Raw genomic sequence first — 14,748 nt, forward strand, 5'->3', positions numbered from 1 at the left:
CTGCTAAATTCGTGTAGAAGCAGCATTCTTGTTTCTGTTACAATCAACTCTGAAAAAATAAAGTTCCTTAAAGGGCGGAGTTCTGCACCGCCGGAGGTGCAACGCTGGTAAAAAGAGTCCGCTCATTTGGAATATGTACTGACAGAATCATGGTTAGTAGTAGCTGTGGCATACTTCACAAGACAAGGTAAAAAATTCAAAGCATGAAAGTACTTCGCTTTGTAGACAAAAAAAAAAAAAACGCTGCGGAGGGCACAGAGAAGTCAAAGAAATGGCTCTAATGAGATCGCATTTTTCAGGCTGGTGGGTAAAGGAGCTGAAGCTGAAGAAAAGATGATGACGTCTTTTTATGGCGCAAGGGCAGCTCTAGCCAAAGAGCGGCATTACAAAAGCTGCATCTGTCTACACAATACGGGGTCATAGACCCGTTTCCCAAGTATTTCAACCAACAGAAGCCCATCACTAGGCCAGGGGAAAGCTTGTACCCACTCTATGTCCAGTGGGTACCCGGCGGCACTGGGGATAGCAACCCCCACGTCCTGCATGCTAGGCGGATGATCAAACCACTTGGCCACTGCTGGGGCGAAGTTGAAAATAAAGGGTATAATACAGAAGAATAAATGAGGCGCTGCCACTTACGTCACTATTTTCCGCCTCCGAGTATTCTCCGCTGCCGATGGGCTGTAAATAAAAAGAGAGAGAGAGAGAATTAGATCCCCTCACTGCGCCAGCGTATGCAAGAATGACAAAAGGCAAATCGAAGACCGACTGGTTTTGATCAGCAAACTCTCGGGAAGCTTGAAGAGTATTCCCGGCAAATTCAAATTCACTGCCGAATATTGGACGGTGGCGGCACAGTATGCGTAACAAGCCGGTGGCTTAATCCAAGAACACGATGACAAGCAACATCGCCGAACCTGACCAGTGGTTCGCACTCACGACCACACTGCACCGAAGCTGGAACACTGAAAAATGTTAGAATTTTTGTCAGACCTCTACCTGTCGAAAGCTTTTTGCTCCATGCTCATAGAAGACGAGCTCCGGTGCTACTACAATAAAGCTTTCCTTGTCGGACATTCCTGAAATGCACTAGGAACGGCCTTTAAGGTGCGTTACTGGTAAAAAGACAAGCAGAGTGGCTTGCTTGGCGAGTTGGTTCAGCAGTGTTTAAGACCAGCTCTTGAAGACACAGACTGATAGGACGAGACGGGAGGCATCGCGCTGAACTGACAGCTGAGTTGTTTTCATGAAACATTCGTTTATATGTACAGCGCAGATGATAAAAACGCCAACTGTCGGTCCCGTAACATGTTCCTTTTTCTCACATTCTCCCTTCTAAAATTGCCCTTTCCTTCGCTGGAAATGATAGAGCCGTGCTGCTAAAGCATGTTTCTTTACAATAAACTATGTTCTTAGCACCGATGATTTCCCGTGGCGTTCGATCCTGGTTTAAGCCAAATTATCACTGTTCATTGATAACAAGGTTCACATCTGCAGGCCCGGGGATGGAAGACGAGGACTCCAAAGAACGTAACACATCTGGGCCGCAGGGCTTCGTGACTCGCGACCCAAAACCAGTAATACGTGGGGCCCTACCTACCCCATCATTATGATGGAATATAACAGTATTATTAATATTATTACATGGGAAATATGCAAAGAAAAGCCCAAGCCCGAGGTGCCGGCGACCTCGAGAATCGAGACTCACTGAGCGGCGCGCACTGAAGTGCCTCGCAGCGTGCAGCAGTGTTTAGAGGAACTCTTGCTGGCATGGAAATGCATCGCACTGCACTTTGGGTTGCTCATTGTCAGGTGATTAAGTCAAACTTCCTTGGAAACTTCCTGAAGATAGTCCTGGGGCCGGGCAGGGCACCGAGGTGAGGCAATACGAGAGACAATGGACGTATAATCCGCATATTGAATGAAACATTTACTGCGGAAAGTTATTGACATAGAGGGAAAACAGGGTTGGGCCCAAAACGGATCCCGGCGGGTGACTGGAGAGAGCGAGATAGCGTTTTGATGTTGAACCATGATAAAGCCCGCTCTGACTGCGGCCTATCGCAAATCAAGCTATTTAAAGTAGCTCAGGAGCACGCAGCCCAACCTGAGCCGCCTTCTTTAAGAGAAGGTCATGATCGATGGTCTCTGACATGGAGAATGTTGGAAAATCGTTGCACCCCGTTTGAACTCTGGCATGGAACGCCTATGTTATTCTTTACCATCACTGTTAAACCATTATCTGTCTACTAACTTTGATTTATTTATTTGCTCCGCTGCTAAGCTTCGCTCTGTGTTTACTGAGGATGAATAACTGATTTTACTTATCCTGGGATTTCATTTTTCGGACCGCTCTGTTTTGCTTCTGTTCTGCACTGATCAAGTGTTTTCATTTTCTTTTGTTTGACTGTATGAATTGATTGCTGTTGACCAAACGCTGCTCATTAAGTGGGGCGACGGACTCGTCAAGCCGCCTATTGACGGCTTTTTTTCCGTCGTCCTCCATCTGTGTACTGCACATGGTGGAAATAAAGTCTTCTTCTTCTAATGGACTGGTGAAATCCAGTTGGACTAGGTCTGCAGGAGTGCGGTTATCGAGGCTGTCACTCACATAGTCCGTGAGCGTGGCCAGAGCTGTAGAGCAACCACAACCAGGGCGGAAGCTATGCTAGGGCTTAAAGAAATGCCGCGAAATGTAAAAAAATAAATGCAACATGACTGCGCTCATGCGACCACACTGCAGCGCTGCCAGCCGTGTTTTGCACAAAACAAACGTGCGCGATGACCGATTACCCAAGTGAGCGGCCGCCGCTCACTTCGACGGGCTGCACACCTTGAACAACGCAGCTGCAATGCTATCCTTTCCTTTTCGTTTTCTCGTTTTGATGGCCCAATAAAATCTCCGTCTGAGTTTCTGTCGGTGGGCTGCCTGTCACCTATCGCTGATCAGGCGCTTTCTATGTGCAGGAAAGATGTGCTGACGCACTTTCAAGACCATGGTGACAGCAGCGTCGGCCGCTCACTTCGAGACGGCGAGCGTGCACGCTCTGTTCATTCAAAACGCGTTTGGCCGCGCGTTCAGAAGCGCAGTCACGTAGTTTTTATTATTTCGTCGGCTTTTTTTAATGCTGGAAAAAAGGAGCACATGTAGGGGAGATGTTGCTGCAAAAGACGGGATCGGTTGTTTCTTTATGGAGGAAAAACGCTTAGGCGCCCGTGTGCTGTGCGATGTCAGTGCACGTTAAAGATCCCCAGGTGGTCGAAATTATGCCGGAGCCCTCCACTACGGCACCTATTTCTCTTTATCTTTCACTCCCTCCTTCATCCCTTCCCTTACGGCGCGGTTCAGGTGTCCAACGATATATGAGACAGATACTGCGCCATTTCCTTTCCCCCCCAAAAACAAAAAAAAAACCAATTGTTTCTTTACCCCTTCTGATTTAAGGAAAAAGCACCGGTGCCTAAGATGAATATAAAAAGAATTTACATAATGAGTCTTGGCTGATTAACAAATTAGGTATAACATAAAAATACTCCGAGGAGCGCCACACAACGGGAAACAAAATGCCGTTGCTTTTACCCAGTTTCCCTGGCTCACTTTTTTAAAATACCTGGCTCAATTTACGTGAAATGCTGTATATAGGCTTTCTCCACGCCTTTAATACGCAATGCCTTAATTACTGCTTTTAACGAAAATCGAAAACGCATTGGTCACTTATGAAGGTTATATATGGAGAATAATGCATGCTGCACACCTATTTTTCTTTGCTCAATATCCTTTCCGAAAAGCAGCGTGTTTCAAGCATGAAATGCTTTTCGTTTCCGTTGTAGGCGCAATGCCACGGAGAACGGAGTGAGAACACGGAGCCGAACCTAAATGAACACTGACGAAACTTTTCTTCAGCCATTGGTGCTATACGTGTGGCCTGCGCCACCGGAGCGGCACATGCACCATCAACAACGTCTTCATGATCCCGTTGTGGACGAAGCTAGCTCTATAGGCGCGAATGAGGTTTAGTTCGGTCTTGCAGCCTGAGAGACGCACGAGCGGAGGCGGCGGCGAAGACGGCGTCTAGCCGAGGCGAAAGTCCCATCCACGTCCCAGCGGTCCCACGGCTCGCCATCTCTAAAAGGCGGCAACGAAAGCCGAGCGTGCTGCTGCTCGCGAAGAAAAGCTAAGAAAAGTAGCTAATGAGGGACGCTTCCCAGGACTCGAGTGCGGTTAACAACATCTACGAACAATCGTTGAATGCGGTTTGCCTTTCCCGCAGTGCATTTCATGCTTACATCTGCACTCGACGAGGAGACAGTGTATCTTTTTTTCCTGGAATGCAGACGAGATTCACGGCATAAATAAAACGCACACAGTCCTGTCTTGTTTGTTCCTGGTCCTCTGCGTGCGCTTTATTTATGCTGCGAATCTTGTGTGCATTATGTATAGCAACCAACTAGCCTGAACCACCGTGCTATACTGCAACGTGTTTCCTGGAAGTGTAACGTTACTCTGATCGTATTTATAGTTGCCGGTGCATACTTGTTGTCATGTCCAATCTATCTGTAATTTCTCGTGTCTGTGGCACCACCCTCTTTTGTATATATTCCAATCAGCTTAGTTAATCGGCCCAATATTGGAGATGGATGATATTACTCTGGTCCTCGGCAAGGCCGGCCTTTGACAATGCATTTCCAATATTACGCCGATTAGCTGTGCTGCTTAGGGCCATGCAAGCATTCACCCTTGCTTCAAGTACAGTTATAAGCATCGTGTGCACAAGGTTTCCTTGCACATCTCCGCTGTCCTTCCACACATGTCAAATTACATGACGAGGACCTGGAGCCTTTATCCTCTGCATTCCTCGAACTCCTTGAAGATTGTAAAAACTAAACTAGAGCTCTCCAATCCAGCGTGACTCATAGACCGCGGAGTTTATCTGGTGAGTAAAACACTATGGTTTGGAAAGAACGCCTCCAAATTGTCACTCTGGTATGAAACGCTTGATTCCTCCGATGTGAAACCAGTCAAATTGCCCTTGTGCCTGTCGGCAGAAAATGAGCAAGCAGCGGGTGGGAAGCCTCCGTGCACTGGCCAACGTTTCGACCAGAGAACGGAAAACTATTCGTCTTGTCCGAGCGGTGGCTTCCTTCCCGCGGCTTTCTGTTTCCAAGAATTCTTCCATCCTCCATGTTTTTTTCGATGGAGGCGAAATTCGAGAGGCCCGTGTACTGTGTGATGTCAGTGCACGTTAAAAAACCCCAGGTGGTCGAAATTTCCGGAGTCCTTCACTACGGCGTCCCTCATAGCCTGAGTCGCTTTGTGACGTTAAACCCCCATAAACCAACCCAAGTTCTGTTCTACCCTGGATCCTGTTTCTGCCGGGTATAATATATATATATATATATATATATATATATAACCGGAACATAAAATGGTTTGGGGCGTAACGTGTTTTCGTTCTCGCGCCTGACTCCTCTCTCTCTCTCTCTCTCTCTCTCTCTCTCTCTCTCTCTCTCTCTCTCTCTCTCTCTCTCTATATATATATATATATATATATATATATATATATATATATATATATATATATATATATATATATATATATATATATATATATATATATATATATATATATTCACAACCAGCAAGAACTGCAACAGGAAATTGTGTTCAGAAGACTAAACGTCCAGAGAAATTAAGGAAGAACGCAAGAAACGGCAGTCAGGCGCGTGAACGAGATCACGGTACGCCCCAAACCATTTTATGTTCCGGCTACTTAAGAAGCGAAAACGGTTGTTTTTAGAGCGCAAGATAATGCTTTAAATCATTGGTTATTTTTGTTTTAATTCTAGATAGACACAGATACGCTCCTGACACCTATTAAATTCTAGCTTGCTGCTAGTCAGTGAACAGTCTTTTGACAATGTTTAGAAACGTCCAGGCACAGTGGCGAACGACACTCGGCGCATTTAAAAAAAAGTTAGATTTAGGAAAGCCCATGACGGAGTAGAGAAGATGAAGGTACAAGCAGGCACAGTTAGTACTGTTAGCTACAGTAGCTGATCAAACATCAATAACTGCAGGAACACAAGAACGTCACGCTCAGTGATCTGGCTTGACGACTAAAGATCTAGTCGCGAAACGGCTCAGTGGCTTCACTGATCCTCCTCCCCCGCAAAGTCGGCGTTCAGGAGAGGGACGCTTTTGTTGCCATTCATGAGGTATTAATGGCTTCTGGCGATGGCCGGCCGACTCGGATGAGCGGCTACTCGGCGTTGAACGCACACTCCCACCGGGGAGAAGAAAAACTGCCAGGCGGTGGAAAAACGGAGGAAATCGGCTGACACACGCCGTTCCTGAGTCGGTCCCCGTAAGCCCGGCTGTGCTCGGGGAGGATTTACCAGCAAGCGAGGAGGCTGAAGCCATCCATCAGGAGCTCGAAAGAAGCTCGTTTGAATTACAAAGATGGTCTCCTCCTCGAGGGTCAGCAGGAGGACAAGCCGGGAGGGACGCCGGAAATGAAGTCTTCGATCGGCAGGAGACGTATCATGCGTGAAGATATCATCGTCACGGAGCGTGTGAAACTTCCTCTTTGTTGGCACTTTTTCCGTGGCCACGGTGTTTCAAGAGCACTTGCTCCCCAGCGCTACGACGGCACCTTTCTCAGGAAACTGTCAATAATTGTGAGTCGCAGCAGAGAGGCGCGAAACGGCACTCGCCTAATTTTGTACGATCGCTTAATCATGCGTGGCTTTGCCAACAGCGATCAGTCACACTTCTGCAAAGAGAAAGAGTGTACTTGCATTAGCGCATTTCTCAAATAGAAAAAATGGCGGAAGATGACGGCCTAGTTGGTTGTAGTTCATCTAAATAACGTCGTTGTCTACGATTTGTGTTCAGTTTTCTGTGCATCTACCATCATGATCAGCAGCCTGACTGCCCATTGCAGGACAGAGGTCTCTCTCGTATAACGCTGCCCTGTGCCAGCTGCGGCCACCCTAGCCCCTCAATCCTCTTAATCTCATCCGCCAATCTTACTCACTGTCGCTCCCTGTTACGCTTGCCTACTCTTGATATCCAGTCCGTTACTCTTAACGACCAGCGGTTATTTTGCCCTCGCATTACACGCCCTCCCCAAGCCCGTTTCTTCCTCTTGATTTTGGACTAGGATGTCATTAACCCGAGTTTTTTTCCCTCACCTACCCTGACCGCTTCCGGTTTCTTAACATTACACCTATCATTTTTCTTCCCATAGCTCGCTGCGCCATCTTTTTCGTTAGCCTCCACGTTTCTGCCCCTTAGGTGAGTGCTGGTAAGGTACAGCTGTTGTACACTTTGTTATGGAGGGATAATGGTAAACTGCCATTCGTAGTCTGAGAGAACCTGCTATATGCGCTCCACCCCATTCTAATTCTTCTAGTTATTTAACTCCCGTGATCTTGTTCTGAGGTCACTACCTGTCCTAAGCAGATGTATTCCCTTACGGAAAGTGGCCCGTCACTTACATACGACCCAGTGCTATTATAGGCACTTACATAAACAGAGAGACAGACACATGCAAGCCGATTGCTCAGCAAGCAAATGGTGTGAGTGAAACGCTTCTTAAGTAGCGAAAATAAAGACGAAAACATATAGCGCGCATTACCCTTCGAGAAAAAAATCATTATGATAAAAACGGCAGTTTTAATTAAGTGTTCTGTGTGTGCAGGTCTGCATTATGTTGAGCTACTTCCGAGGAGTTTTATAAAGTTGCATGATGTCAACCGAGCCCACTGTGTAGTAGATTCGCTTACTACCAAATACAAAGTTTGGAAACAGTACAGCTGCAGCAAGTAGTAACGTTAAACGACACAGGTCCATAGCGTCCAGAGCTCACCGTTTTCGGGTTTTATTTTTATCGGAATACGGAACTAAAATTGCTAAAATTGTTCGCTATTTTTCGAGTTATAATTAAAGTAAAAATTGGGCTATTAAAAAAAGTTTTACAACGCGGGATTTCTCGCGTTCTTTTTCCGAGTAAATCTAATTTTCTGTTAGCGCATGTTCTAGCGTGAGACAACAAATACTCTCTTTTTTACTCATTACTTTTGCAACCTATCTATAGATGGCAGCTTACAACAAGAAGCTCCTCTCCAAGACCTGCCTCCTTTCTCATTTATTACAGTTATTTCATCTGGTACTTTGTCAAGATATCGTGGGCGGCTGTGGTGTTGGTTGGCGCCGAAGTTACAATTAATCGGGCCAACCTGCCCACCACTGCACTAACCCTAAGTTCGGAGGGGGAGGAGCGACAAACTTCTCCACCCCGCGTGCGAAAGATTGTGATTCGACTGCTGACCGGCGATAGGGGCCACGCCTGATTAGTCGTTGACCGGAGGCGTGAGGCGTAGGCAAGTTCCGTAGCGATTTAATTTAATTAGGCAAACAACAACCAAGTATTACAATCTGCCCGACAAGGTAGCGCCGTACACTGACGTGACGCAAATAACACAAGCACCAACTGAACACGTTAACACAACAATTAACAGAAAGAAAGAAACATCAGGGCGATTGCTATACAAAAATGTTACGAGACGGAAATACAGCACAAAGGATTTCAACGAGAAACACAGAAAGCAAAAATACAAAGATAAAAGAGTTGAAGTGAGTGGTGAGAAACGATGGCTTAGCTGCGGAGTGGCAAGGTCCGGTCGAAGGGAGCGTCGGGCTGCGGTTGCTCGTCGCGGGGCTGATGGGGGCTTGCGGATAGGGCGAACTTGGGCCTCGCGTCTTCGGGACCACCGTCGCCGCGCTCTACGCGTCAGATCTCCGCCTAGGCTCCTTGCCGACCACTTCCCTGGCTGACCTCACTCACGACCGCACGCACCGAAATCTCCAGACCAACTGCCAGCGCGCGGCGTTCCCGTCGCCTCCTTCGCATGGTAAAGAATGAAAAAAACAAAAACAAAACAGGGGAAAAAATAGACTCTTCAGGAGCCACGCACAGAGGAATGCAGCTCCCAAAAAGAAAGAAAAAAGAACACATGAAGGTATGTCCAAAGAATTCGGCACAATGCCTTAATCCCACGAGGAGTCATTGGGGGCCGCGAACAGTGCCGGGCATTCAATCCGCTTCTGCTGTTCCCAACACGTGCAAGCGCTTGCCACCTGTATGGCAACAATGCTAGGAGGGGGGGAGTAGTTTTGAGTGACCCCTCTAGCGCTATGGTGAGAATGCCGTTCCCCCGCGGGGGAGGGGGAAAAGTCGTCGACGCCGCTCCGCGACATGTTTCTGGGAAACAAAGGTCAAAGCTGGACAGGGCAGGCATGAACTTTGTGACATACTTCCGTCGTCGTCTCCCGATTCTCTAGGTCTCCTCGATTTGGCTGCACTTTCCGCACTAGTTCACAAAAGTGCCGTGTCAGTGTACTGCCAGTTCTTGCGGCGCGAGTGTAGCCCGACACTAGTGCTGTAGGTGCAGCGGCCAAATCGAGTGCAAAAGTGGAGAAACTTTCGTCTGCTGCGGCCATGTACGTGTTGGTGTTTGTCGCGTGTTTTCACATATGCGCGAGATTGTGCTAGCTGCATTGAACGCTGTGTATTTGCTCCAAGTGGCACATCTCGTGGAGCGGCTATGAAATTTCTTAATTCCAAAAGTGGTGAAGAATTTGACACCGTTCTTTCCGTTCCGTTGTGCAAGGGGGCGCAGGCCGGTCGACCGTCACTGATTCAACGGGTACTTCAAAGAGGCAACAATTAATTAGACAGGTTATTCAGACTACCGCTCGAGACGATCTTTTACAGTCCATACGCGTGATTCACGCCGCTTCCGTCCTACCGAAAAGTGACTGCGGTTGTCCGCCAAGAGTTGCCTGATCTATATTTGAACTCAATCGCGTTCACTTTCGGCGGACGGTGACGGCGACGTGACTGTCAGAGGCTAACTGGCAGGCGACGGTTTGGGCTGACGGCGACCTCAAGCCCAGTCGCTGTCGTAAGCGGAGGTACTGGTGTCGCAGCGAGCCACAAACGTTGCGATCGCCCACGTATTATAAAACATCTCACAATCTGCCTCTTATGGAAGCGCTCCATCGTGCTGCGTTTATAATAATGATTGCACACAAAAGAGAAATGGTGTAAGCAACGTGCGAGGCTGGACAGAAAGATGCGTACCCATACGCAGTACGTACTTACGTACATACGTGCGCCATGCCAGCCAGTCGCTCACGCGCGTACACAGACACGCGCACACGCGCGCGCCTACACACACGTATACGCGCACTGTCATTTCAGCTGTTTGGTGAGGGCCCGGCGCAGATGCCGCGTCTTTCACGGGTACGCGGCCGTCTCAACCATGGCCTCAATGCCGCTCACAAAACAAGCATGGCCGCGGAGCCGTCTGCTACGGAGCGCGCCAAGCACCTTGCACTCCTTGCACGAGAAGAGAACTCGCCGGGAGGCTAGTGCAGCAGTGCAGAAGAACTCGTGCAGCACGAGGCCAAATCGAGTGCCGAAGTGCAGGTGGCACTAGCTGCACTGTCAAATCGAGTGCGAGAGTGCCGCACTTCCTGAACTGGTGCACGAAGTGCAGCCAAATCGAGGAGACTTTCTACTGCTGGTTTCGTACAGACACGAACGTGTCTGTGCTAAACCAGTCTTTCTTTCTTTGTACGCTGCAGAAGCATTATACACACCACTGCGGTCATTTGAAGCCTCCAGCCGCCTTGGAGCAGGACGCCGTTAAAGTGTGGGCAGCGCTAGATACAATGTTGCCAACGAAACATTCCTTAAGAGCCATTGTTTTCACCTCTGGCTCACAAAACACGCTTTTCGAACTTCCCCTGAGTATGAACCAAGTGTTGAAAGATATTTAAAAACATCAGCCGTTAGCTGAAATCACTATTTAAGAGTAACTACAAGACAACCGCTAGTTTCCGTGGGGTGCCTTCAGCTTTGCACACTGGCAAACTATACGTTCCTGACGGTCCGTGACCGTGGGTTTTCGGGTTTGAGTCAGGTTTAACTCGAATTTTAAGAAATCCACTCGGGATGCAAGAATCGGGTAAAACTGGGTGTAACCCGTGCTCGAAGGGCCTTACATATAAATGATATAAGGAACAAAGATGTGCGGCATTTGCTAAAGTGCAAGACTGTATGTCGAAGCTTTAAATCAGAGATGCGTAGGAAACATCGCACGCATCTAGATGCGAAACAACTGAGGTTGCAACGTTTTACAGGTCTAACTGAAAAAATGCCTATGCAGGCTGCGAAATCAATAAAAAGCGGCTCCATACAGCGTCCCGCAGAGTCAGGATAACGAAGCGCGATGAAATGATTCGGCTTCAAAAGGAGTTTAACTCGTGGGTCTTATTGCAGCCAGCACTAATCCATAGAAATAAGGAAAAGCGTTTCTGCCACTTACGCAGCGTGAAAAGTGCGATTATTAGCTAAGTGAAAAGGTTGAAAAACGTTTGTCAACAAGACTGAATACAAGAAGCGGTAAGGACCTTTATTCACATGCTTCACTCACGGAGGGTGGAGAGCAGAAATATGCTCAAACGTTTCGCGAACAGCATAGAAACACAAGGCACCAACATTCAAAGCCGCCGCGCGGTGGCTCAGTGACTATGGCGCTCGGCTGCTGACCCGAAGGACGTAGGCTCGATCCCGGCGATAGAATTTCGATGAAGGCGAAATGCTATAGACCCCGTGCAGTGTGCGATGTCAGTACACGCTGAAGAACCTCAGATGGTCTAAATAATCCGGAGCCCTCCACTATGGGGTCCCTCATAGCCTGAGTCGCTTTGGGGCGATAAACCCCCATAAAACCAAAACCAAACCATTATTCAGCACTCGCCGACCGGGTGAGCAGAGCGGACGCTGTTATTCATCGTGACATGGTCTAAAGTAAAAATCAAGGCCATTTGCGTAACAGCAAGCATTACGTACACACGAAGCACTGACGTGCGTTACAGCGCGCGCCGACGCGCTGTACACACAGGAAGTGCCTGTCCTGTGTTTTGTGTTTCTTCTACTCGTCCTAGTTCCGTTGCGCTTTGTCAGTCTGTGTCGTAGCAGTATGAACCAACTCGCCCACACCAAGGTCCTCTTAGAGCACGCCACATGTCTGTCCACTTTTGCGTCTGCACTGCAGAGCTCGCCTGACTAACAATCTGGCTGAAGTATTTTGAAACGTTTCGTTTTCGTTTTCGTTTCTTTCTCTCTTTCCTTTTCTTCCCTTTCATTCTTTCCCAATATTAATCCCGGAATCCAAAACCAGTTGGTGGCTCTCCGAGTGACGTAGTTGCATGATTAGTTACCGAGACAGAAGGCCTTGACGAAGTGGTTCCAGACCGGTAATTGAAGCAGCTGAAAAAGAAGGCCTGCCACAGTAGAAGCAGCGAACGATCCACGTTTCGATACTACGGACGCTAAGCAAACTGCGTAAGCTCCTCCCACGACTCTCCACCGGAATGCATCGCGAGTCGCGCGAAGGGAGATCAGCACGAAAAGAAGAAAGAAAACCGTATAGTTTCAGACGCAAAAGACAGAATTGAAAGTTAAGTGTGTTAACAACACACGAAATACACAAGTGACGGGCGAAGCTATGTGGCTCCACAAGAAGAAATATTCCCGGTGCAGCCACTCGTGAAGAGGTGGTCCAGAGGGCAACGTGAAGGTCACCACTGCCGCTGGGAAGCAGCTACGAGCAGTTTTTTTGTGGGATCTCCAGCAGAGAACTTGACAGGCGTGCACAGGATCGCCACCTGGGGAACCGTACCTGTGCTATGCATAGCCGGCCCTCCTTTAGGACGCAGCGGTGCGTAAGCAATACAACTAAAGCTGCCCGGCTTGTACTTGTGTATACCTGTTCATGCATATATTGCTACAGTGAACTCGTATGATAGAATGCTTAGAGCGGCGCAGTGGCTGGCTTTTGTGCATGCATGCTTGAGTCCGAGAATGTGTGCATGCGCTCTAAGTAGCTCCTGTCCCTACCTTTTTCTTTCTGCGATCATTTCCTGCATTTTTTCCTCTCACTAATAACATATCCTGGCGCCGTTCTATATCGGCCGGCCGCAGGCCATTTGGCGGACGAACATTTGGCAGTTTCCGCGGTCGGCGTCGCTCTTTTCCTTCTTTTCATTATTTTTAATATAAACAAACTGCTTACTGTTCGCGGTGAAACAGTCAAGAAGCTTCGCCGAACCTGCGGCCATTCTGACGCCCCACAGCAAATTAGCAACACTGTTTCGGGAGAAATGAGCCACGCTGTTGCATCGATTGAAAGTATGCTCGCAGGGTGGAGCAAATATTTTTTTTTCCGCAATAGACACCCTGTTATTTTACGTGAATAGGAAATTGAAAGTCAAAAGCAGGTTTTGTAGCGGCTGCACAATATGCTATATCCTCCAGTAGCAGCGGAGGCGATTACACACACTACGCATAGCGGATTCTCAAGAGAACATGCTGAAAACTCTCATCAACGCCCAGGCAACCAACCCCTCGGCATATATTTAGCGATAGCATAAGGAACGTTGCGGCAGCTCATTCGCGCGTCTCGCCTCTGCTGCGGCGTTTGGCTTCAGCCTTGGGCTGTCGGGGTCTACTCGGTGAGCGTCCTTCGTATTTGCTGAGAGATTACACTGTCGAGCTTTGCTGCTAGTTCACATTCATGTACCCCAGGATTTTGACGAACACCGTCGCTTCCGTTCATCGCTCGCGGCACGTGTCTCCGCTGGCGTTACATCCCGATACGTAGTTGGCCCTGGTTCCACGACACGTCCGGACGCATCGAAGGTGAGAGGAAGGCTGGCAAGAACGCGCGTTCCGTTCGCGCGCTCATTGGTTTCGGGTGGCTCTGAGTGGCTGCTGTATGCTCCAAATGGCTCCGAAAGATGACGCTTTGTGAAGTCGTCATTCAAAATTTAACTTTCGCCTATATTTCATTAACGGCAATTGCCTTTGACTCCATGCACATTCAGATTCTTACGTGTTGGCAAGCCGATGAAGAGAGAACGACGTCACAGACGGTTGCAGCATGATCTAGTGGCGGACGGCCTGGCCCCAGCACTCCTGCCCGTCACAATATGATACATATGTGCATTCTGCACCTTTAAGACTCGCCTTTTTTCACCATTCGGCTTTAAACTCGCCATAATTCGTCGAAGTCTGCGGTGGTGTGACCTCGAACGGTTTTCGGGTGTTCGTTAACCCAGTTTCCGGCGTATAGTGAGGCCCTCATGCTCAGCATAAAAGACGGCGTTGTCTTCACTTCGCGTCTGTATTAGGGTTTTACTCTGCAGTTTCTCTTTAGTACAAGGAGGGGAAAAACAACTCTCGAGGCTAGGGCCTGGTGGTAAGTACGAGGTCTGAGTCTCCTTCGATTCTGGACACTTCTCATTATCGGCGTTCGGTCTCATTCTTGTCAGAATCGCGGTAACCCAAAAGGGCGGGGGAAAAAAAAACCCGAATATGCAAGTGCACAGAATCCTCCAATTCGGGCATTCGACGCGCCGTGACATGCACGAAACAAAAAGAAAAGAAACGACTAGGGCGTTGAGGCACGGCAGGCGGCGCTGTCTCGCCCCGTGGGCGCGCCTGACGGGCCCGACAAGCGCGTCAGTCGCCACAGCGGGGAGCCATCGGCACAAGTGCGCGTGACGAGCGCACGACGAGAAAGACTTCCGTGGCCGTGACGCCGTTGGCAATTTTATCCCACTGCATGGAAAGACTTGTTCGCCACGGCAAGTTGGCCTCGGCACTGTCGGTG

General features: G+C 48.6%; 1 protein-coding gene across 4 annotated transcripts in view; it reads right to left on the bottom strand.

The window, feature by feature from the left end:
* The window catches only part of Mp (collagen XV/XVIII-type protein multiplexin), a 307,755-nt gene that overhangs the window by 137,529 nt on the left and 155,478 nt on the right, over positions 1–14,748 (bottom strand). For all 4 annotated transcript variants that reach the window (XM_077650856.1, XM_077650855.1, XM_077650854.1 and 1 more), the window contains exon 3: positions 640–681. In XM_077650856.1, the coding sequence (XP_077506982.1) occupies positions 640–681 (42 nt within the window). The remainder of the gene's footprint in view (positions 1–639; positions 682–14,748) is intronic.

This window comes from Amblyomma americanum, chromosome 1, assembly GCF_052857255.1.
Source record: "Amblyomma americanum isolate KBUSLIRL-KWMA chromosome 1, ASM5285725v1, whole genome shotgun sequence".
In the NCBI taxonomy this organism is placed as follows: Eukaryota; Metazoa; Arthropoda; class Arachnida; order Ixodida; family Ixodidae; genus Amblyomma; species Amblyomma americanum.